General features: G+C 35.1%; 1 protein-coding gene across 1 annotated transcript in view; it reads left to right on the top strand.

Moving 5' to 3' along the window:
• The window catches only part of LOC125231958 (sodium- and chloride-dependent glycine transporter 2-like), a 32,639-nt gene extending 16,692 nt beyond the window's left edge, over positions 1-15,947 (top strand). The window contains exons 3-10 of the mRNA XM_048137568.1: positions 3,362-3,504; positions 3,957-3,997; positions 4,248-4,340; positions 11,201-11,464; positions 11,892-12,099; positions 12,592-12,808; positions 13,605-13,861; positions 14,849-15,947. Of these exons, the coding sequence (XP_047993525.1) occupies positions 3,362-3,504; positions 3,957-3,997; positions 4,248-4,340; positions 11,201-11,464; positions 11,892-12,099; positions 12,592-12,808; positions 13,605-13,861; positions 14,849-15,280 (1,655 nt within the window). The 3' untranslated portion in view covers positions 15,281-15,947. The remainder of the gene's footprint in view (positions 1-3,361; positions 3,505-3,956; positions 3,998-4,247; positions 4,341-11,200; positions 11,465-11,891; positions 12,100-12,591; positions 12,809-13,604; positions 13,862-14,848) is intronic.
• The last annotated feature ends 10,706 nt before the right edge of the window (positions 15,948-26,653 follow it).

Consider the following 26,653-nt stretch of genomic DNA (forward strand, 5'->3'; position numbering starts at 1 on the left):
TTTTCAAACCTTCCATTCCGTTACTGCCATACAAAATGTATGAAAAAATGGTAACGGAATGGGAAAAAACTTGGGAGACTTTTTTCTCCTATTAGGAGTGAAGGAGCTCGCGATTCTGAGTGGAAACCACATAAAAATTTCCAAATTCAAAAAAGTCGGGTGGACGTACAACTGTGACAAAAATAAAAATGTCCCAGATAACAGTTCTAATCAACATTCAACAATTAAAATGATTTATTAATAATGAAGAACTAACACGATAAGGTAGGCAAGCACGAATTCAAATTTGTGATTTTTGTGTTTATTTCCATCGCGCAGTCGGGGGCGGTGCCGCTCGGCTGCCCGCAGAAAGCCACTTTCGCATCAGAAGTCCGAAACTAGAGAAATATAGAGAGCGCTCGATCGCGAGTAGCTACTTGCGCCGGCGGCGGACGCGTGGCGCACGCACACAGGGCCTCTCTGTGGGTTCCACCCCCGTCAGCGCGACGGCGATAAAGACCTAAAAATCTGAAATTTGAATTCGTGCTTCGGTATTGTATCCTCCTAAGAGTTAATTCGCCTTCTGAATTTGTTATGAAAGTGCGTGCATTAGTGACGAATCGCTTAGTGGACGCCAGGCTTCACATATTGCTTTTCGTTTTACCAACAACGCCATTCATTCATAAGTTTCATTAACGATACCATGTGGTTACGGAGTGCACACGAGTTGAATACGGCTAAGTAACCAGTCTAAAATGTGCCGTCCAGACGCGTAAGAAGATCATGGTTCCGGAGAGCGCCCTTACACTGGTTTTTTGAGCGTATGACTAGCCCGCACTCAAGTGGCTATTCCAATTATATCACGTACGTTATGCACAGTCACTCCATCTAGTGACGAGAGGTAATAATACTTAGACGACTCAATAACGTTCAATGCGAGTTTGCTGATGTTGTATTCAGTCGTGTAATAAATTTTAGATTCGAATTTTGAAAAATATTGCATTGAATTCGTGTTTTTGTGGATTTGTGTATTAAATTAATGATATTCTTAATGCATGAGACTAAAATAATACCTTTGAGACCTTTAAATTTATTGAATAAATAGGTCATAATGGCTAATCGTGGCACGTTGCGCCATCTATGATTTTGGTTTGACATTAATTATACGATGTTCCGGATGAGACCCCATGGCAGTAGGCACCTTTCGCGTCGCCGCTGCCGGAGAGTAACTACTGAGTCGTCCTTTTACTGTTGTTCTGTTCTTGCTCACTCTCATGTCGCTCGTTTTCCGCTTCTAGGTGTATATGAGGCAGGTCGGATCTATTCTGTAGAAACGTACCTAAAAAAATATCTGCTGGGGACTGCTATGTCTCGTCTCATGGGCTATAGAAACAAGACAGGATCTAGCCCATGCTAGCCCAATGCGAATAGGCGACATCACATACATATGTTTTCCTTCACAGAAACCTGTAATATAGATACTAAAATAAAAAGATATCACGTTAAGATTCATAAATGAATATTCATACTATTCACACTAATATTATAAATGGGTGAATTTCAACATACTCGAAATTTGCCTAATTTTGGTGGATTTTTTTAGTTTTGTAATTTTTGTTGAAATTATGTACTGATGTTACATAACTAATTATTAGCAATGTTATGTATCAATGGCCTTTCATTATAATAAGTAGTTTTAGAGAAATTACGATTTCAATGACATGGTCGCCACCAAAATTGGTCTACCCATAAAAATAAAAAATAAAATCAAAAATAAAGCCTTTTATTCATTTTTATATTATTTTCTACTTGAAATAATAAACTTTTAACATGTAATAAATACTTTTCAAATAGAAACAAAAACGTTACTGCCCTCAATATGTTCACCACCAAAATTTATGCAATTTTGGTGGAAAAAGTATTACGACCCACCAACATTAGATATTTTTGTGTGGGGCGGACCAATCCAGCAAGGTATGACACTTGTGTCATGTTTAAATGTAGGAACGAACCTGAATGGCCATGTTACGACACGTTTGTTCGTCTTGCTGCGTCTCGTTTAACCATAAAAATGATTTCAATACTTACCACCAAAATTCGTTCTTTCCCCCGGACAACTTTTGGTGCTCAGTTATAAGTGTCAAATTGTATAATAATATTGACTTATGTCATCTTAAAATATACTTAATGTAATAAAAAATTAAGTTATGGCAAGTTATCTTTATAGCTGCGGATTTACTGGATTTACCATAGCAATAATCCGCTAAAAACAGGCTCTGGACGCTACACCAAAATTAGAATTTCGATGGAAAATTATTTTTCAATAAATATACATAACACTTGTAACAATTTGCAATGTTGCCGAAGGTAGTATTTTAGGATTGGTTTTCATAAAAAAAATAAAAACCCGGAAACAATTAGCCCACACAATGAATTTCAGCTCCGCCACAAAAAAATCACGCTGAGAAATTCACCCAAATGGGAAAGTGTGTGTGTCTGTTTGTTTGTCCGTCTTTCACGGCAAAACGGAGCGACGACTGGACGTGATTTTTTAGGTAGAGATAGTTGAAGGGATGGATAGTGACATAGGATACTTTTTATCTATTTCTAACACGAGCGAAGCCGCGGGAAAAAGCTAGTAGGGGCATAAGTTAGAGTCTACACAGTCCACGTAAAAATACCTGGAAAAAGATTAACCTTAAGGCACCTTCAGTTATATTAAACCAGTTCTAAAATAAACCGGCCAAGAGCGTGTCGGGCCACGCTCAGTGTAGGGTTCCGTATTTTTCTCAAAAACTACTGAACCTATCAAGTTCAAAACAATTTTCCTAGAAAGTTTTTATAAAGTTCTACTTTTGTGATTTTTTTCATTTTTTTTAAACATATGGTTCAAAAGTTAGAGGGAGGGGGACGCACTTTTTTTTCCTTTAGGAGCGATTATTTCCGAAAATATTAATATTATCAAAAAACGATCTTAGTAAACCCTTATTCATTTTTAAATACCTATCCAACAATATATCACACGTTGGGGTTGGAATGAAAAAAAATATCAGCCCTCACTTTACATGTAGGGGGGGTACCCTAATAAAACATTTTTTTCCATTTTTTATTTTTGCATTTTGTTGGCGTGATTGATATACATATTGGTATCAAATTTCAGCTTTCTAGTGCTAACGGTTACTGAGATTATCCGCGGACGGACGGACGGACAGACAGACATGGCGAAACTATAAGGGTTCCTAGTTGACTACGGAACCCTAAAAAGGTCAATTAACACTCACCAAGGGTCTTCAAAATACGTATTTATAAATAAAATGTGTTATTAGACATAGAATTGTACATACACATGACAATGATAAATTGTTTTTGTTTACAATTTCAGGTGTGGGTCACCTGAAAGTGATAACGTCATACATTTGCTGTGTGTACACCATGATGTACGTAGCTCTATCAGCAGCATACCTGATCTGGATAGGGAAAGGATCTTTCCCTTTGAAGGATTGTACAAAGCTGCAAATAACGCCAGTAAGTCATTTTAATTCATTCAAATATAAATGTTCATTAAACACACAATAGTTTACTTGGACTAAAAGCTCAGGAATCTTTGACAACAAATAAAATAGGTACTTACTTACAGTTTAATTATCATGCTTTCGGAGAGGTGTACTGTACGTTACTATAAGTAGTCCTATTAGCCTTGTATTTCGCATGCTATTTCGCCTTGTGACAGACAGACAAGCAGATGGAAAGAGTCACGCAACAAGGATTCCTTTTATACCTTTTTGGTACAGAACCTTAAAAATAATTGGTATCATGAACACAAAAAGAAAGTAAAGTGAAGTGTGACAAGAGATACATTACATTTTTGGAACCAATTTGCAATTTCATGCACAGCGATCAAGTTTCAAGAGTGTCGTCATTGCTCATTCGAAAATTTAAATTACCAGATGAATAATTTATTTGTTTCTGTTTTACAGCACGGCTATGAAAACAAAATGAATGCGTCCGAATGTTTCAAGTAAGTTTTAATTTACGCTTGAGTGTCTATTTGACTCTGATAATTTTATTCATAGTCTATATTGTGATTTTACGCCCAGTCGTCTACTACATATTGATGTTAAATACAAAATATTAAGTGGAGAGTCTCTATTTCGAGTTGAATTCCTCTACATCCCGTTGAAATAAAATATATCCCACATAAATCACTTCTAAGAGACCCATTTCCACTCTAATTTAATGACACCTTAACCTGTATCGTTATTTTTCAGTTCAACATTTTTGGCGCCATTTACAATGTACCCGCAGTACTTCGGGATAATGGCCATAATTATATTTATTTTATGGTTCTTCGTGCCCATTTTGTGAGTAATATCATTGTAATTTTATTGCTAACGAGGGTGCTAAGTCACCTGGGTTGAGCAAGGAGACAATTGCCACAGTACGTAACATAGTGTTATTTTATTAGGTACCTATTTCTAAAATACAATTACCATTATAGTATTTGTGTTGTGGGAACGAGTGCCGAAAATATTACAATTAGGTAATAAGTAATAATGTAGGTAGGTAATGAAGGTTAATTCCTATTTATTCCCAATCACACCTCGGATACTTCATGAAAAACAATGATTGAGATGGAGAAAAAGTCAAATATTTAATACTAATTTAAAGCTATGTGCCTATTCAGTGATCATTATTTTCAAAACCGTAGGCGTCGGAAGCGTTAAAACATAACTTTTCTCAAACATGGTATGAAATATTGATGTTATGTGCCTTATAATTGGCAGCGAAGTATGACGTTGCAGGTGCGGCTAGGACGATTGATAGATAATGAAATTTCATACAAACCTTGCAGGCCAAGGCCGGCAAAGTCTTCTTTTTTAATTTCCAAACACAGATAATTGTGACATAATATCCAGGTATTTAGCCAATTAAAAAAAAAACTATAATTGATTTTGGGTGCGTTTTCATAAAAACAAACATACAAACATACAAAAAAAAAATTTTTTCGTTTTTTTTTTTTTATTTTTTTTTAACTTTTTGTTTTTTTATAAGCGTATACAGGGAATCAAATGTTGGGGATATTACCAGATTGATGATGAAAACTATTACTTGTACCATCACATTTACTTTATTCACTTACTAGCTTTTACCCGCGGCTTCGCCCGCGTAATAAAAGTATTCATTAAGATTTTCATTTGGATCCGTAGGTTTCTCTGTAGGTATATTTATCTGCGATTATTTCGATTGCACATAATACTTTTGCTTGCAATGATTGTAGAAATATTACATATCAACCACAGCGTAGGTAATTCTATATACGCTGGGGAAACCTTTATAAACATCCCACATAGCCCGTATTTCGACACTATGATCGGTGGGTAAAAAGTACTTTTTTCTATTATCCCTTACAATTTTTTACATTTTGCTTATACTTATCGCAAACGTAATCTTCAAGCAAGCAAACAACGATCGTCTTCAGCACATTGATTGTAAGAGACCGCCGACCGATTATCCGTATCCCTCTAACGATACCCATATTATCCGTATCCGCATCCGTATCCGTATCCGTATCCGTATCCCTATCGCTATCTCTATCGCTAACGCTATCGCTAACGCTATCGCTATCGCTAACGCTATCGCTAACGCTATCGCTAACGCTATCGCTAACGCTATCGATAACGCTATCGCTATCGCTAACGCTAACGCTATCGCTAAGCTATCTCTATCGCTATCGCTATCCCTATCGCTATCGCTATCCCTATCGCTATCCCTATCGCTTTCCCTATCGCTATCCCTATCGCTATCCCTATCCCTTATCAAGATAACACTTTAAGTTCTCGCGCTTTGTACACATATTTAAAGTCACATACAGGTCGAACGCGATTAATTAACATTATTTTTACCTTTTTTTCCCAACGTTTCGGCCAGGTTGCACTGGCCCTGGTGGCGGAAGACTGACGTCCCAGCAAAATGTCACCGGAGATGTAAACAACACAAAACTACCCGATATTAATTTATATAAATGTTCGGGGTAGACAAATAAATATAATCTACCCGCTTTTAGTTAATGTTTATTTCCCACCGCACGACACACAAAAAAAAAAGAAAAAAGGTAAAAATAATGTTAATTAATCGCGTTCGACCTTATCAAGATGTTTAATGATTTCTTATCAAGTGCTAAAATATAAAGTTTCATGGTTTTATCTTTTAAAATTAAGAAATCCCATACAAACTTTCAACCTCTTTTTCAACCCCTTCATCCCTTTTTTTCGAAATAAAAAGTAGCCTATGTTCTGTCTCAGGGTCTAAAGATTGTCTGTTCCAAATTTCATCAAAATCGGTTGCGTGGTTTAAGCGGGAAAGCGTAACAGACAGACAGACAGAGTTACTTTGGCATTTATAATATTAGTATGGATGGATAACAAACATATTAACAACCAATTTACAATAAATAATTCAAGACTTCTTCACTACTACTCGTCTGTACTCGAACTGGCCCCCGTCACTGCTTGTCCGCCATTTTTATAACATTCCAACATGGCGGAAACCCAGTGACTACTATTAGTCAATTGATATTCTTTAATACTTTCATCATAAATGACAGTAAGATAAATCAAAATAAGGCATTAATAAATAATTACTCTAACAGCTCGGCCATCCTGTTCGAGGCGAGACCCTTCGCCAAAACTTAATGTGAAATAATTCAAAAGAAAGACAATATCAGTTTATACAAGAAAAAGATTATAAAAGTGTAGTATAATATGCATTTGAAATAATTCTTAAACAATAGAAACACAAAACATCACTTCACTTCATACCGATACCTTTACCCCATAATTACGATATCCTATAAAATGGATTTTTAAATATTTCCATAAATCTTATCAAGAAATATAGGCCCGTGAAAAATAAATATATGAATAACATTAACTTCGATACAATTAAATTAATTACATCTAATTAAATTCATTACATCCAATTGAATTCATTACATCTAATTAAATTATGATAATTAAATTAATTTCACAAGTTATAAACATATTTAAGTAAACAATGCAACACTTCACTTCACACTTCGCTCGCGAAACAAGCAAAAAGAACACATTTACACGGTTTTATGACATCACCACCTCATCACACGATTGAATGAAATTCCCGTGCCGCCACGGGCTTTGGCAACATGATGTACCCGTCCGCTGCAACAGCATCATGGGCCACCCAAGCTCTGTCAGCCTGGATAGTGCTGCCGATGCTGCTCATCACGGACGCCGGACATTGCGCCGCCAGACGCAAGCTCGCATACCATGCCAGCGTATGAGGACCCACGGTGGACGATCGAAACAGAGGTATCTTTACCCTGACCCTCTCACCTGGGCACTCCTGGGTCGGAAGTGAATCTACACCCCGACCCTCTCACCTGGGCACTCCTGGGTGGTAAACGAATACCAGACCCTGGCCCTTTCACCTGGACGCTCCTCGGTCCTTGATCTGAAACTTGCAACACTTTCTTTAGGAACATAATTTCGACTGTCTTCGAAATTATGGTAAAACGATTATGGTTCGGTAATCAATTCAATAAGTCATAATGTATCGATTTATATATACTGAGTAATTATATTCAAGATTTTTCAGATGTATATATCATACACATTTACAGAATCTTTAAATACTCAAATGACCTGTCAATAAAATATCGCGCCTAGTTAATATTTACCATTTGTAACGTAAACATATTATATTACGCAACCATTTAAGACTAATCGCAAGTACACGACTACGGTGTAGGTCCTTATTATTATTATTTTTTATCCTGTTATTATTATTATTATTTTAGGTACTAGCTAAGATTGATGCAATAGTATGCCAAAATAGAAAAACTCTTTGTACATATACTATTTAGGTTACAGGTCAACAATAGCGACACCCGTCAGACATTATATACATAATCTCTTTTTTTTTATAAATACCGTGTCGTATGAAAAACCAAATACGATATCCGACGTATCTTTATTCGCGCTGATTACAAGCCGCAAGTGGTAAGCAATTCATTTAATTATCAAAAGATCTATTCACACATAAAGCAAGTATATATTTTCTTTTCATGAAGAGCTATCGCGAATTTAAAGACAAAAGATTATTAATGTTTGCTCTCTAGATTTCAAATTGCACATTTTCAATTTATTTCTTTTATCTATGAAAGGGAAACTAGTCGTTAGTAACGATTTTATTTTAAATCTAATAGGTCTCTTCATAACCGATACAAAGTTTAAGTACTTCACTTTTAATATTTTACGAGCTAAACCTTCTAGGTAATAAGTTTTATATGTTATCAATAAAGTCTCTTTTTTTGTTACTTTATTCTTGATCACCTAAGACTATAAAACATGTAAAGAACTGGATACACGTATTACACGTAGCCAAAAGATAAATATGTAATTATTGCTGTACTGCTTTATCCAATCAAAAGTCGCAAATAATATACATTCTGATATTAAGGCACAGTCATTTATGTTGTACTTTTATATTCATGTTTCATGTATTTATAAAGGTTGAAATGAAAGTCTTTCACGTTCATCAACGTGCTTAAATGTTATGCACGTATATCCACGCGCTTTGAATCTCGCACGTTCATCCACGCGCTTTAAATCTCGCACGTTCATCCACGCGCTCTAAATCCCGCACGTCCATCCGCGTGCGTCAACCATTTATTCCACAAGATACGATTCATTGTGCAATACCCTGGCTCAAGTCATTATTTTATACTGGGGCCAAAATACTCGAGTTTACGCGTACATATGACTCTATGACCTACATATGACTGACTCTACATATGACTGACTCTACATATGACTGACTCTACATATGACTGACTCTACATATGACTGACTCTACATATGACTGACTCTACATATGACTGACTCTACATATGACTGACTCTACATATGACTGACTCTACATATGACTGACTCTACATATGACTGACTCTACATATGACTGACTCTACATATGACTGACTCTACATATGACTGACTCTACATATGACTGACTCTACATATGACTGACTCTACATATGACTCTACATATGACTACATATGACTCTACATATGACTCTACATATGACTCTACATATGACTCTACATATGACTCTACATATGACTCTACATATGACTCTACATATGACTACATGTGACCATCACCCATGTCATGTCACATGCACCATAATATATAAGCATATCAAGATTGAATCGTTATTCTTAAGAAGCAAACAGATATTACTTTATTTACTAATAGTCTGAAACATGTCTTAATGATATTTATTCACACCATAGATGTAATTTTTCGATTTCCCATCGAATTATCACTCATGATCACCATGGTAAAATGCGAAGAATTTTGTTTTATACGTTACTTTGATTAAATAATTCTGCCATCACTGGCCATTATAAAATAGTATTCATAAATGTGGTAGCATACCGTCAACAATCAAAATGAGATCAATCAGTCCAATTCGTGAAATAAAACGTTGAAAAACAACACATTACAATTCGTTGAGTTTTAAAACTTTAAAACGCTAAACATTTTTATAACGAGTTATCATAAAATATCTGAAGATGATTAGAGATACAACTTACTCTCCATTATTCATACCAGGGATTGGCAACCTTATTATCAAAGTTGTTTATTTAAATTCAGTACTTAACAGAATTAAACTACCCACAATTGCACAACTTCAATTTTAACGGTTAATATAATATGTTAAATTCACTATTAAATATGTATTTGCAAATGAACAGGAATCGTTTTTGTTCAAAATCGTACTTAAAGCATTAAATATCAAAATTAAGAACTGCATTATAATTCTCAGTTTGAATTGAGATCAACTTTTCATAAGTATACATAATTTTTACCAATCTTGTGTTACCGGACACGAGGGATTAAATTATTGAAGTACTTTATGAGAACATATTTTACACAGCGTATTTCATTCAGCATGAATGTTTAATTGTTTATCTGATCTGTATAACTTGATAAGCTCGAATATGTATAATTATATTATAATAACAGAATACAACAGCAGGACAATTGCCTCGTTGGAATAAATTACACCACTTTTCGGAAACAACATAAAATGGCTTGTGTTTAACAACTCGAGGCATCGTTAAATAAAGCAGTCGTTTAATCAGAACTTTATTTCTATTGATAAGATACAAATTTACTTTACTCATAATTCCACGATTTCCTTATGCCAATTAATTTATGAAATTTTACTGTCACAAACTGAATGACGTATCATATGACGGCGCTTATTGTGTATCCAGAATATACTAGTCATATAGTTATCAGATTTATGTGTTTCAATAACTAATGGGCAATGTAATGTTACACACCTTTTGTAAAAAGATTTTTAGGTACAAAAGTAAGTCATCTTTTAAATAAAACAATAATGAGAGTTCATCAATTTATACTGCCATGAGGGTAGATTATCAAACCAGTTTCAGAACATGAAGTTTAATTTTAAGAAATAAATATAATACATGTCTCACTTACCAAAGCAATTTAAATGCACGTTTCGTTAAATAAATCCGTTACATTATTTTGACTAAAAAAAAAAAACCTTACACTTGTGCGGCGTGGCAAAAATCTTATCGATTTTTGTTTCGTCCAACTTCTGAACTGTTGGGGATATTACCAGATTGATGATGAAAACTATTACTTGTACCATCACATTTACTTTATTCACTTATAACAAACATATTAACAACCAATTTACAATAAATAATTCAAGACTTCTTCACTACTACTCGTCTGTACTCGAACTGGCCCCCGTCACTGCTTGTCCGCCATTTTTATAACATTCCAACATGGCGGAAACCCAGTGACTACTATTAGTCAATTGATATTCTTTAATACTTTCATCATAAATGACAGTAAGATAAATCAAAATAAGGCATTAATAAATAATTACTCTAACACAAAGGGGAACGAAAATTCGATTATTTTTGCGCTACGACGCACCGTTTAGGAGATACAGCCATCCAAAGTTACTATTTTCAGTAGACTTTATTTATTTCATACCATGTTTGAGAAAAGCACTATACATACCTCGGCCTCTGTAGTAATGTACTATTATTTTAACAGTTAACATTACGACATTCTATTTTCAATAGGTAAGCTTAAATTTTCATATTTTTTTCTCACTTAAAATGCATTTAATTTTCAGATTATATCGTCTACGAAAATCACTAAAAGTAACACTTAGTATCCTCGGACCCATCACACTGGTGATTGCTATAGTGCTTTGCACATTTTTGTCCAACGGTAATGTACTTTTTTCTATGCTCGAAAATTGCGAGCAATGGAACGTGTTAGCTGAGCCTTTTATTTGGCAAAGTGCGATGGTACAAGCCTTATTATCGACGCAAGTTGCTGGAGGATACTTAATAAGCGCTGGTGGGACGGTGTACAGACATTCTGATGTCCGATGGTAATTACCTATCATTTATTATTTGACAACTACTCGTATAATCCTGTAATTTACGACAACGTGCGATTTGATAAATTTAACCATGAAATTTAAATTGACTTTTTGTAAATGATAATCTATAAGTCCACCTTACATTTACACTTTCGCTTGGTGCTACGGCGACGTTGAAATCAATGTAAAAGAGTTTTTGAATTATACTATTTTGTATAGAGATTTAATAATAACCGGTATCGGTACCTAGGTAATCCAATTTGGATACAATGTGATTGATAACTTGATTGGATCTACATCTTTAGTCTTGTTGAATTTCATACAAATCTTGAGTAGTATCTAAGCTAAAACAGTTATTAATTTCAAACGTATCCGAAGCTAAAATTATTATAATTGTATTTTTCTGAGTATTGATTCCATTTTTATACGATTTCAGGACGGCCATTATAATAATTATAATTAATTTAATAACAGGATGGCTTTGGGTATTTTTGTGGGAGTCAATTGGTGGAGAAAGCACAAAAGATACAAGCTTCGTATCAATTTTAGTAGTAATATATCAGTCTTCAGCGACAGAAAACAGGAGTAAGGAGTGGCCGTTATTGGCGTTTGGGATTGTGGTATTGTCTGGCATAATCACTGTGGTAAGTGTTATAAATATTTATTTTAAATAGTAACATAAGTTTTGTATCATTATTAGACTTTAATATTTGAAAGTTAAAGTAGTAGAATATAGCTACCGCACCACGCATTACATATCGTCACTACTTTTTAAAAAACTTGTATCTACGTCTGTCAATGAAAAGAAAATTGTAGTAAGTATGTATTGTATGGAATGCATATAGACTTACTGCGTTTTAACTTTGAGAAGCAACGTGAGATACGAGTTTTTTTCAAAGTAGTGACGATATTTTCGGGAATGGAATCGATCTGACTAATATATCCCGTAGGTACTTTTAATGTGAAATGAATCAAAGGTGCTCTGCGCTATTGGCTATGGCTCCACAAACCTCCCAAAGATTAGGGACCCAATGCTTCCCGGGTGTAAAATAATGAAAAACCTGTAAATAAAAATAATACTTGTTGTATAAAGATTCATGACATTAATAAATACATAAATATATTTTCTATTTCAGTTGCTGCTCCTCTTTACGGTATTCAGCAAGCTCAGTCGCTCGTTCAACGACCACTGGCGACTAGTGGCAACTGCGTCGTCAGCTGTAGGCACCACGTTAACCATCGGCGTTCTCCTGAAGGGTCTCAAAGTAGCCACGGTTTTAGACGAACTGGTAGTACCCGTACTTGCAGCGTTTACTACTGCCGTGGAAATCGTTGGATTTGTGTTTATTTATAGTAAGCATGTATATTATAATACCTATAATTGTAGTACAGACCCATTATTAGGAATTTTAGCATGCTTTAGTGTCACGGTGACTATCAGCGGCGAGCAACTGGCAGCAGTTGATCCAAGGATCGACAGCGCTCACTTTTTAGTGTAATTCTAAAACGCTTCCTCAACAAATATCACAACATCATCGCAAACATCATACATATATGGCTGCCAAAAGTCAGCGTGACTAAAACCAGCCTTTATCGTGAAAGAAAACTTTGAAAAAGAAAACTCTAATGAAATAGGAAATATTTCACTGAAAAGCACTTAGTAAGTGCATTGGGGTAATTTCGAAGCACAAAAATGCTCGGGTAATTTCAAAAGGGGAATAGTTATTTGTTTTACAAGGGGAAGTGGAATAAAGTGGAATCTTGAGCGTTGCGAGGGTTTCAAGGCACGTATGTTAAACAAACTTTGCCCCCGAGTGAAACACAACATTTTTCACCACACCAACACGAATAAAATACTGACTATAAAACATCAAACTAAATGAAATCTAGCAATCTATTCACAATATTTATGATTCAAATTAATTATTTATAGGTAAATTCTACTAGGCATCAAGTTAAATTTTTAGTATGAAATTACTTTGCACTCTAGTGGATAAAATGCAATTTCGCTATCCGTTTTCGAATAGCAAAATTGATCTTCAGTTGGTGTAATAAAAAAAACTATTTTCAATTCATAATTTTACACACTATATAAAATTTGAAACAGTTGCTCGTATGTTTCTATTTTATTATAAAATTCTATTTTCAGGTTGGCATTACCTAAGATTAGATATAGAATTCTTGACTGGCACGAAACTACCTTTGATCTGGATAGTGGCGTGGGCGTTGGCACCAATCCTCCTTGTCGGCGTCTCCGGGTGGTGGCTGAAAGTCCTGCTGCATACCACCTGGAACCAAAACATGTCGCTGTGGCCAATGAGCGGGGTTTTCGTTGGCATACTGGTGGTTCTCGTCGTCATGGCGGCGATAGCTGTGGCTCAAGAGGAACAATTTAACTTAGTTTCGGTTAGTTTTCTGTTTATTTTATAAACATATTTTAGGTATTACAAAAAACTGTTTAAACTTAGCAATCACACTGTTTAATGTGAGTTTCATTTGTATCAATGTGTTAGTGACGTTAACATTATATGTCCTGAGTTTTAAGAAAATAATTAGTCGTCATTACTTTTATAAACATATTTTATTATCATTGAAAAAAATAAAAAAAAACTTTAGAAGTCTCATTTCTTTGTTTTGTTTTTCGGGAACATTGATGTCTGCCTCGTATTCTGTCATTGAAAAAGAGTGTTAAACTTAGCAGTAAGTAACAATAATCTACTTTGTTCATAGTTAAGTATACTTAACATCATTTATCAATGTGTTACAGTTAACTTATATGTCCTGAGTTTTAAGAAAATAATTAGTCGTCATTACTTTGATATTATTATCAGTTATCAGTAAGTACATTTATGTGACAGCTCATGTGCTAATTTGGATAAAAAGTAAAAAGATAAATAAAGGCACCGTCTGTTAAGTTTTTCCTTTGTTGTTTCAACTTGAGACCAGTAACCTGACACAAACAAGAGACAATGTGTATAAAAAAGGTCAAATATTTATAAGAAAATTTAATGTTACATTCATGCTAAAATTACGAGGAAGTAATAGTACATTACATCAGAGGCCGGGAAAATGAGGATTTCCGGCCAAGTGGGTATATACGGCCGAGCAAGCGTGCGAGCGAGGCCGGATAGGGATACGAGGCCGGGAATCCGTTTTCACGCCGAGGCATGTATAGTGCTTTTCTCAAACATACAATGAAATAAAAAAAAATGCTCTAAAGGACAATATTTTATAAAAAAAGTTACTTTGCAGGCTTGAAAAATAATATGAAATCCCTTTACAGTCCTCTCGAGTTGTTGCGCCCAAAAAGCGATACTTCCCAGCCCATTTTAAGGAACGTAAAGACAATATTTCATTGCATGTTTGAGAAAAATAATTTTAATCTTGTTGCAGAAAATTGCATCTTCCTTCAGATCATCTAGACTTTGGGGTCCAGAAGAACTCATGGCTCGTTACGTGTGGATGTCACAACGAATCAACACCGAACAAGATTCTGACACGACCTTCCCCCAAACCGTCCAAAAGACGAATGCAATATTCACTGAAGATTGGATCACACCAATACCTTCTTACCCAATAGCTCCCAGTCTTACAAACGGATATTTATGCAAAGAAGAAGCGCTTACCGAAGACAACGGAGTTATTTATGCTAATCATGCAATGACAAAATCCAAAAAGAAGAAAAAGGCAAAAGAAAAATTCAGATCTCCAAATATTTGTATAGCTAAAACTGAACTAGGTGGTTCCCTAGCTTGCAATTGCAATAGACATTTTACTCTTAACGTACCGGATTTAAGAAAAACAGAAGTTACAACATCTCTTTAGAAAAATACGCCAAACTTTCAAGTTCAAATCGTACAACGAAGGTCTTACCTAGTCGTTATTTGTGGTTATATTTATAAGAATAAGTATTTTAAACTCCTAGTATTAAGTGGTCAAGCGTAAATAAGATATAAAATATAATATTTAATAATTAATGTAATATGGGTCAAAACAGTGACATGATAAACACAAGTAAATTTAATTATAAACACTAATCGTAGTTTTTACTATATTTTCCTATGTAAAATATTCATTTTATTATTCTTACAAATGCACTGAGAGTATAGACTATAAACTATTTAAATTATGTCTAGATTTCCGGAGGCCTTTACCCAGCATTGGGACACAATAGGCCCATAATAAATAAATAAATAATCAAGAATTTATTTCTGTACCTTTTTATGTATGAAATCAAAAGTTGCTTGCCTAGTTATACTTTTCATTATTCGATTAAATAGAAATACACAAGATCTAATTGAAGACTAAAGTGATCATATGAATAAATAAATAATGTAAAACTATTGTTGGGAAACCTTACACAGGTCAACCTAGCCCCAAAGTCCCCAAACTCACCATAGCTTGTACGAATACTAAATATGGGTTCTAGGCGACGATATAAATTCATGCTACAAGTAATATACATAGAAAATATCCACGACTCAGGAGTTTTGACTTGATAAATTGTATACGTATTTTGAGTTCCTTATCATTTTTAAAAGCTTTTATTCTACTTCACTTGTTAGTATGTTAGTGTGCATCAAAACGTAGAAGCTTAATTTGACCCACTTCCCGATTTCTGATTAAGCTGAAACTTTGCACACATATCAGAACCCCATGACAATGCAATATTATGGTGACTTGAAGCTGATCTGATGATGGAGACTGGAGATGTCTATGAGTACTCTGTGATGAAATAGCGTAAACTTACTATGTTTGGGGTATTTAGAAACGTCTCGATGAGTATTACTTGCCCTTGGAAAAAAAAGTACAGTCAGCGATAAAATGAATCAACCATTTCTACCTAACCGATTTCAAAACAAAACAGAGCTAAGTTTGATCAACTTTCAGAATTCAAATTGAGCTGAAGCATGTATATTGCATGTCAATGAATTGTTATGATAAGTACAGTCAGCTGTATAAATAACTAACCATTTCTATTTAACCGGTTACGATAAAATTTGATATGAGTGTAATTACTATGTCATTTGAATAGTCTTGACAAGGACTCTTGTGCTACATGACTGCCAGGGTCTCAAGATGGAGTCGGAAAGTAGCCATACGAACTCCTGGACTAAACAAGATAAAACCATCGAGTTTGGACTCGTTTGAATAGTCTTGACAAGCACTCTTATTCTACATGACAGCCAGGGTCTCATGATGAAGTCGGAAGGTGGCCATAGGAACTACTAAACTAAACAAGATAAAACCTTCGAGTTTGGACTCGTTGGAATAGTCGTGACAAGCACTCTTGTGCTACATGGCAGCCAGGGTTTCAAGATGGAGTCTGAAGGTGGCCATAGGAACTACTAAACTAAACAAGATAAAACCGTCGAGTTTGGACTCGTTGGAATAGTCGTGACAAGCACTCTTGTGCTACATGGCAGCCAGGGTCTCAAGATGGAGTCGGAAGGTGGTCATAAGAACTCTTAAACTAAACAAGATAAAACCGTTGAGTTTGGACTCGTTGGAATAGTCGTGAACGCTTTTATTTTAGTCCGCGATAAGCTTCCCATTAGTACTTAATCCACTGACATAGTGTCAAAAAGTGGTGTTTAGAATACGACTCCAGAAGAGTACATTACAACCAGTCTTAAAACATGGGACTCTAAAATATTAGTAACTAATTATAATTATTTTCTACTTTTTGGTTCATTTTGGGGACGAAATAAAAGCTTTAACTTAAAAAAACTTTTTTTTATTTAATTTATTTACTGTTGAAAGAAACGATACAGTCAGTAATAAAAAATATTAATAGGTAATTATAATAATTTTCACCACACCAACTGTTAAAGGCTTATTTTTCTATTCGAAACCAGATAGCAAAATTGCATTTTATCCACAAGTGTGCAAAGTAATTTCATACAAATTTAAACTTGATGTCTTAAGCTGGCTGGTAGAATTTACCTATAAATGATGATTTTGAATCATAAATATTAAATAAATTGATGGATTTCATTTAATTTGATGTTTTATAGTTAGTATTTTGTTCGTGTTGGTGTGGTGAAATTTTTTGTGTTTCACTCGTTGGCAAAGTTTGTTTAACCTTCGTGCCTTGAAACCCTCGCAACGCTTAAGATTCCACTTTTTGAACCACTCGCTACGCTCGCGGTTCAATATTGGAATCTTTCGCTTGCTCGGGTATCAATATTGGCACGTGCGGTTAAACAACTACTTTGCCCCCTTGTAAAACAAATAACTATTAAGAGTTTATTATAATTACCTATTCATATTTTATTATTACTGACTGTAATTGTAGATTGAAAAAAAAAAACATTTAATAGCAAGAAAAATAAACGCAAATAAGAGGAAAAAAGTTTTATTTTTAGAGAAGGGTCGCAAAAGCAGTGTGAGTGACTGTCAAAAGAAACTTTGGGTTCGGTAAAAAAAAATACGAAAATGATAATCGTTCGTAGAAATCGGGCGCGGGTGGGAAAAAATGAGAAATGGACCAAGTTTTTATCATAAATCTTAAGAAAAACTCGGAAAGTTACTTCTGAGAGCTCGTTCAGTCTTTGCAGTTAACTGAGTTTATTTGTAAGTTACGAGTGTATGAAAAGGTAAAAACTATTTAATCTATTTATATTACACATTTTAAATCATTAGTTCAACGTCTATGTTTTTATTAGGTGACGCAGTTCCGAATGATGATCTGAAACCCGTTCTGATGATCAAGTATCTTCAACTTACCGAAAAATATAAATCTGTAGAAGTGTTATGGCAACAGCGCGCAGCGACATCTGTAGTTCAGCGTTGAAAACCTGCCAACAGGAAAACTGTCGGTAAGAATCCGAAGGAGTTTAGTAGAACGAGTGGTAAGGTTGTAGATGTAGGGTAGATTTATTATTATGTTTGGAATTTGAAGCCTGCGAAGCGCATCAATAGAAAGAGCCGCCAGTTCGAATTCATAGTAAGTTAAAAAAATATCTGATCCCCTACTAAAAATTTAAATTACTCATTCTCACTCATATTCACATGTAGAATCATATAAGCTACAGATTAGGTACGGTCAGTCAAGAAAATGGTTTACCACTTTTCGACTCTATTTATAAACACATTCTAAGGTATACTTGTATATGTAATATTGGCATCTAATTTATGTCAATTGAAGTAAAGTGAATTACGTTTTCGCCAATAATGTGAACCCAGGCTAAACGAAGTACACGATTGGTAAATGAACAACGCATATTAAATATCATATTATACAATAATTATTTTTGTTGTTTATAGACCGTCATCAAATTTCATTACAAAACACCTACAACTAAAAACTTTCCACAAATGACCTATATCTTCGTAAATGACGTCGGTATACATACCTTCGTCCAAAACCTTTTAACTTTACAATTTCATTTTGGCTCGCCAACCGAAGTAAATCCACCTGTCCCTCTTTAATATTTACTAACTCGAGATAAGGCACGCGTGGCACATCATTTTGGCCTTCAATTCTGTTTGGATCACCCCTTACTTTAATGAAAATAATAAAGCTTACCGAGATAAGTTCTATGAGGGTAAAATAACGGCTTTCGTAGCCAGATGTCTATCGCCTTTCAATAGGTATCTAAATATTTAAATAATTTGGACATCTTTACCTTTAGGTACTTGCACTCTGTTGCTTACGTAATAAGGATAATGAAATTTTACCATGGAGATAATAATAACTCTGTCCTAAATTGTAATTTCCTATGGTACTCATAGAACGAAATTCCGATCTAATTGCCAGACTTTCATATATTTTAGTTGTACGACCAAGCTCTCTATAAAGTTACTTATGATCTTACGGTACCTACTATTTTTCAAACAAGAGGTACACTGAAAGATGTTATCTCAATACAGTTTTGAAACACAAACCCTCGTTCTTCTAAAATGACCCTTGCTTTTGGATTAGCTATTTTTGTAGGTCACCTTCTCTATTTAGATACCTACTACATAACGCTAATAAATATTATTGGGCTAAGTTCCTAGGTAACGTATTATCCTTGTATTGCTTGTTAATATTATAGGGCTGAATGAACGCAATACGTGATCGACAGCTCGTCTGCATCCGGCCGGGCGGGCGTCCCTACGCTATACTCGTACCTAATAATAAATAAACTGAGAAGTAATCAACCTTTGTCAAACATTTTCTCAGCACCAAATTCAAATAACGTCTTTAAACTTAATAAAATTCCTGGAATGATAATTTGTTACTTTCACGGAGCATAAGGAAAAATTGCCCGGACTCGGGAAAGATAATGCCGATAACGGCATCCCTTTGCGTTTAACTTTTCAATTGGAAACTTCATCGTGTTCGACGAATTGAAACCGGCGTTACACGATTTTATCTTGTCAGAATTTGGGGTCCCGTCATCAAACAAGATTTTCATTCACGGGGCTGGTGTTTATAATATTCCTTATTTTCATACTGAGACATATCATAAATGAGAAAGTGTGACATCTCGGATTGAGTTGAAATTTTGCATAGAGATTGTTCGAGTCCCAGGTTAGGACATATGATATTTAACTACCTAACTAACTTTTACTCTCTCGTAACTCGTAGAGATTGTTCGAGTCCCAGGTTAGGACATATGATACTTAACTACCTAACTAACTTACCTTTTACTCTCTCGTAACTCGTAACTTTTTATTTCGGAAGTTATAAGTCTAAAAAGGGTGAAAACTAGGATAACGAATGAATTGCCTCTTAATAATTTGGTGTGGCAGCTTTACGCTTAAATATAATGTTTGCCATTAGACTTTTTATAGGCGCTATATTTATATGAACTGCTGTTACTGATTCCACACCGGCTAAGTAAAAGAAAAATAAATAATACAGTTATTTACAGCATACCAAGCCCAGACTATCTAGTATAGCTATTGGGTTAAGCAGTAGTGAAAAATAAATATTTATTCTTGAACCAAATAAAGACTTAAAATTGTACCAAAAATTTAGTAATTTTCTGGTCCACCCCTGCTTTTAACTGGTAAGTAATTGAACAAATTTTCAAACAAACCTAAAAAATATATACATAGTAGGTACTTGTACCATAGGAAAAATATTAGGTTAATGACAAAAACTAAAACAATGTCGCATATCTGTTTATTGTACCTACACCTACTTCTCTTACTTTTCATAACCGTAATTTTGTTAAAGACCCCTTCCCAGATAACTGCCAAAAAACTGAAAACAAATAACCATACCATTAACTTCATGGGAACATTAAGGTGTACAGTGTCGTAACAGCGGTGGTATAAGAAATCTCGGCTTGTGACTAACTGCCACATTTGTCCCTGCCATGTGACCCGGCTTATCAGATCATGGGTTGCTAAAATGAATGAGTAAAATTATTTCGTCTGTGAAAGTATTTGTGATTGAAAACCTACTAAATATTTGAGAAACTCTATCATTCACTATCACTGTTTAAGTTGTTTTCGTAACTTCAATTTTAATAGAATGTGTTTGTACGTGGCACGATAGAATGTCATCTGGCTGGCGGATTACCCTAAGCACGGACAATTGGGCAGATCGTAAAGTTTCTATATAATGTTTTGACGGTCACATTAAAGGAATAGATGGGCAAAATAGTCTCCTATTTGCTTCAGGAGCATTCCATGGGCTCCACTGTCCCGTACAAATGCACAACGCTATTTCGCGCAATACGTTCCTATTAAGTATCAGCTTAAAAATTACATATATATATAATTCATTAAAGTGCATCGGCGATTGCTGCAAGTTAGTAAAATGTTGAACAGTAATTAAGACTGGATCCTCCACGGCGACAGGTGGTGTCTTATTAAAGTTCCCCGAGCAAGCGAGCTCTATTTTATGCGACTATCAGCCTAGCCTAGGTATCTTAGGGCTGTCGCAAACTATTGCGCGTTGAATTTCATATTAGTACATTCGCGTGCAGGCAAGCAAGCATGGTCACGTGATAATGATAAACGATATAATGTCAGGCCGTCCTTTTCGCACTATTTGTAAGTCCGATAGGGACGCACCGATGCGATAAAGTTTATCGAACTAATGTGCTACTCCCGCAGATTGCAGTTACATCTATGAGAGTCAATTTTGCTCAGATTGTTAGAGTCGTGTTCAGATATACTTAGATTTACCTATGGCCTTGGTCATTCTGAACTTTTCAGTACCATGTTAAGGCCACGAAGCTTGTTGAGTGGCATAATAGTAAAGTACTAAATTGAAAAGCGTATATCTATAAGGACTAAGAGTTACTAAAATAAGTAATCGAAAAGTTAAAAAAAAATCGAAATGTTGTCATGTTGGTACATGCCACCATTCTCAATCCTCTTTACTGACTTATTTTAAACTCAAATTAACATAAGTTAACAATATTTTATAGTCGTCGGCGTTTAAATTTTTAGACAAAGAAGATATTTTTTTTTATTATTTAAAAGAAAACATCGTAGCACCGTGTTTTTTTTAATGAAAGGGTCAATGACATCCATGTCGTCGTGTATCGTACACACGAAATATCAACACATTGTTAATATTTATTAAATAAAATGGTATTATTTAGGTATCTAGTGTATGGGTGTTTTCTATGCTGTGACGTCACATATTCTGAATAGTTTGCAGTCACGTTATACTTGGCATAATTCTCCATATTTTTAATTTTATTAATTGGTCAATGGTCTCACTACACAAGCTTTTGTTAAATTAGAAAATTGCTCCATGCTCCATACAAATTTCTACCCCCTATTTTAGGGAAGGTGGGGGGGGGAAACAGACAAAAAGTAGCCCATGTCAATCTCGATCACTTCAACTATCTTCACTTAAAAAATAACGTCAATTCCTCTTCGTTGTGACGTGAAAGACGGACAAACAAACAGACACACACTTTCTCATTTATAATATTAGTATGGATACCTATCCACAATTTAAAAAAAATATTTTCCTACCATAACCAGCTATGGTAAAAACATAACATTTCATATTATATGCAATTAATGTAAACCAAGATAAGATATTAACTTTACAGATAGATAAAACTCGAACGGGAACGTTTAATATTCTAGTTTGCGACAGGCTTAAAGCTGTGGCTTCAAAGGACTAAAATCAAGTTTGCAAATTCTCTTTACACTCTTTATGTTTTAGAGCAGTAGGTACTCCAGGTGCGACGAATACGAAAAGTACAATAATATAAGTTAATCGGATTACCTAAGCTAGAGAAATATTTTTGTTTTAATATGATATGAAGAAGGAGGCACGTTAAATAATTAAAAAACAAAGAATAAGTAGGTACGTTACTAGTATAACTAACCACAAAATTAAAATTTTGAAAAAAACCCCAACCGCGACATAGTGGACCGGTTTTCATGAAATATGCCTAAGAACACTCCCGACTAATTCAGATTTCAAACAAAAAAACTAAATCTAAATAGGTTCATCCGTTCGGGAGCTACGATACCACACACAAACAGACAGACAGACATACAGACACGTCAAACTTATAACACCTCCGTCGTATTTGCGTCGGGGGTTAAAAATATAATAATAATGTCTGATTTTGTTTAAAATATAGATTTTTATTGCAATCATGTCGAGACAGAATAAAAAATAATAACAATATGTTAGTATACATTTATTCGTAAGATTTTATAGAACCTAGGTATGCACCATTATAGAACATACATAACTAGCGTCTAAAATGTAACTTGCATAAATATTATATCCCCAAGCTCAGTTCAGTTCGTTGACGTCCTTCCAGGAGACAGTCTTAGGAAAGTTAGTTTAGTAGTTACAACGTGTGACTTTCGTGCAATTAGAATAGGTACCTGTCTCGGAACTAACTCGGACGACGCTGACATCTAGGTATGTATGTAGAAGTGCCTATTTATAAACAAAGTCAGGGTTATAAATGGGAAAGTGCGTGTGCCTGTTTGTTTGTCCGTCTTTCACTGCAAATAGGAGCGACGAATTAACGTGATTTTTGAAGTGGTGATAGTTAAGGGATGGAGAGTGACATAGGATACTTTTCGTCTCTTTCTAACCCCCCCCCCCCCCCCCCCCCCCCCCACTTCCCTGAAATGAGTGGTGGAAGTTTGTATGTATGGAACATTTCGCAATTTTCGAATTTGATGCGACCGAAGCTGCGGACTTTCCACTGCCTTTTTTTATACCACGTCTGTGGCAAACAGGTATATGGCCCGCCTGATGGAAAGCGGTCACCGTAGCCTATGGACGCCTGCAACTCAAGGGGTGTCACATTCGCTTTGCCGACCCACCTACCTAACTTTTTCGCCCTTGATGTCTCATATATTTATAATCAGGAGATCATACTAAATTCAACTTAAATGTACCAAATTAATCTAATCCGAGACGATGAGCGAAAATCGATTTCTAGACAACTTTTTGTCAAAGTTACACTCTACAGTTTAATTATCTGTAATTGTCACTTAAAAGTTTCGCCGTTTCGCTTCATATAAATAAATAAATTGTGTACCAAATAAGTCGACATGTTATTAAAAATGGAATAAGCTGTAAACTTACCTTACCGCAAATGTCCATCCTGCATTATTACGCATAGCGAGATTTATGACACGCCTAGGTTATCCTCAATGGCAATGAATAATTCGCTCAAACTTTAGCGGCGCAACTTTATACAAATGGCGCGGTTAGATTCGGTTCAAATGTGGCCCAAACGGAAGCTATTAGGGTTACATTATTTATTTATGTTTCACTTTTGTATTCATACATATTTATTAACCTTTTGCAGAAAATTATAAATTGAGGTTCTTTATACTAGTGTAACTAATTTCAGGTACTTACCAGCTGAATAGATTCTCCGAAATAAAGTTCTTGATTCTAATTTATTTGTAAGCGACTCTCTCAAAAAAGATAGTATTTGAATGTCTTTGCCATAACGGAAACCATAGGGTATTCCAGACCGTTGGGAGGCATGCATGGAGCCGAAGCCAACACGAAGAGGACCTTTTGACACTTTAATGAATTGAAGGTTGATATTTTGAATGATATTATTTACACAAAATTACAACCTATATGTATCATTTCGTTTTCTTTCAATAGGTACTTTGATTGTTAAGAGGTACTGAGACTTGAGCAATTTGATTTGCTCTGCCTACCGCTTTTGAGAACATACATACTTAAACTTGCACTCTTTCAGTATTTTTGTTGTTCTTGAGTCATTTTTTCTAAAAAGTATTTATATATATTATATATATCCGAAATAACACAAGTCTTGATCGCTTACGCCAAATCCAAATGACTGCGTTTCATTTTTTTTTTTTTTTCAAAAAACCGAAAGTCTTATCGCTTACGCCAAATCCAAATGACTGCGTTTCGCGCGATTGTTGCAATGCTCCATTCCGGGCTATTCCTGGCCACCCATTCGCGGTTCGTTAACTTTGTTATACGAGTGTTCTGTACTTAGTTCATGATTCCGGTGCAAATTAACCTGTAATATTCCTACCATTCTAAAAAGGTAGAAGCGACGGCAAATAATTATGGCGTTTAATACTTTCCAGATCTGGTTCCTATACAAATCCTTGCAAACGCAGCACAATTTTTACAAAAGTGCAACCACGGTGCTAAACCCTGTAGTTTCTGCAAGCGTTGGTTTTTAATGTTCGCGCAGTTAGTAGTACGGTCGAATACAAAGATATTTATACACGTTTTCACCTTATTACAATGCAATAAGGTGAAAAAATGGATACAATATGTCTTTGTAGTCGACTGTACGTAAAAACTTTAGTGAAATTACCAAAATATAAACATTAAAAATTACCTTCATACTTAAAATCAAATATCCATTTATCAGAATTTCCTCCACCTGAATAATTGGAACATCATAACTATATAAGTGCCGAAACTAAAATTATTATACGCTGCGAAATTTGCTATATCGAGTGCGGGTTGTGTATGACAGCTACCTGTGATAAATTGCTGGCAACTTATCATGTGGTAGACAGATATATTTCGCGCTCGATCGTGTATTGTACTTCGATAATGTTGCGAGAATGATACGTTACAGTAAACATACAAGATACATAATGAAACTGAAGATATCATGGGCATGTTTGTGTAATTTTAGTGACACGCGTACTATTGCACGTTAGGCAATTCATCGTCTTCATCGAATAAGAAGGAGCATTATTTGTCTAAATATGTATTGTTATTTAAAACAAATAATTATTAAAGTTCTTGACAATATAACATCTTACACGCATTGGGGATATAACTATAAATATGTAAAACACCCTTGATATTAGTCATCTATGTTCCATGGTTCGATATCGTTTACTCGTAATAGAAATAAGAATAGATTTTTCCCCCTTTTTTAATATCCATAGTTCCATACTAATATTTTAAATGGGAAAGTGTGTGTCTCTGTTTGTTTGTCCGTCTTTCACGGCAAAACGGAGCGACGAATTGACGTGATTTTTTAAGTGGAGATAGTTGAAGGGACGGAGAGTGACATAGGCTACTTTTTCTCTCTTTCTAACGCGAGCGAAGCCGCGGGCAAAAGCTAGTTACTGATATTTCCTATCATTGACTTTGTCAATTTTTTAAAGTTTTGTATGTAAGGTACAGCGGGGCCAAATCCCGACTGGGGGACAATTGTAACGGATCCATTTTTTAACCGCCTTCCAAATCTCAAAGGAAGGGGTTCTCAATTCGTCTGTATTTTTTTTTTAATGTTTGTTCCTCGATATTTCCGTCGTTACTGGACCGATTTTGAAAATTTTTTTTTTATTGAATGTATATGCATACAGATTGGTCCCATTTTTCTCAGAACCAAGTTCTGGTGGTGGGATCCTGGAGAAATCGAGGGAACTCCTCAAATCTGAAAGGCATACATATGATGATTTTTGTGTTTTTAAAGGAACAGCCTGCATTTACGTACGGAACAGTGACATTTGGTGCAGTGGAACTCCTGATGATGGTCAGAATGGAACTCCTCAAATCTGAACGGCAGACTTATAGTGACTTTGGTATTTTTATAAGAACAGTATGCACTTACGTCCAGAACAGTGACATTTGGTGCAGTGGAACTGCTGATGAAGAGTGAGCCGCCCCTGGTTAGAGTTCCGTTCTGATAATCATTCTCATCTGTAAGTACTTCAGAATCATCCAAATTTCAAAATTGGTTCAGAAATGACGGAGATATCGAATAACAAACATTAAAAAATATACAGACGATT

This window comes from Leguminivora glycinivorella, chromosome 1, assembly GCF_023078275.1.
Source record: "Leguminivora glycinivorella isolate SPB_JAAS2020 chromosome 1, LegGlyc_1.1, whole genome shotgun sequence".
NCBI lineage: Eukaryota > Metazoa > Arthropoda > Insecta > Lepidoptera > Tortricidae > Leguminivora > Leguminivora glycinivorella.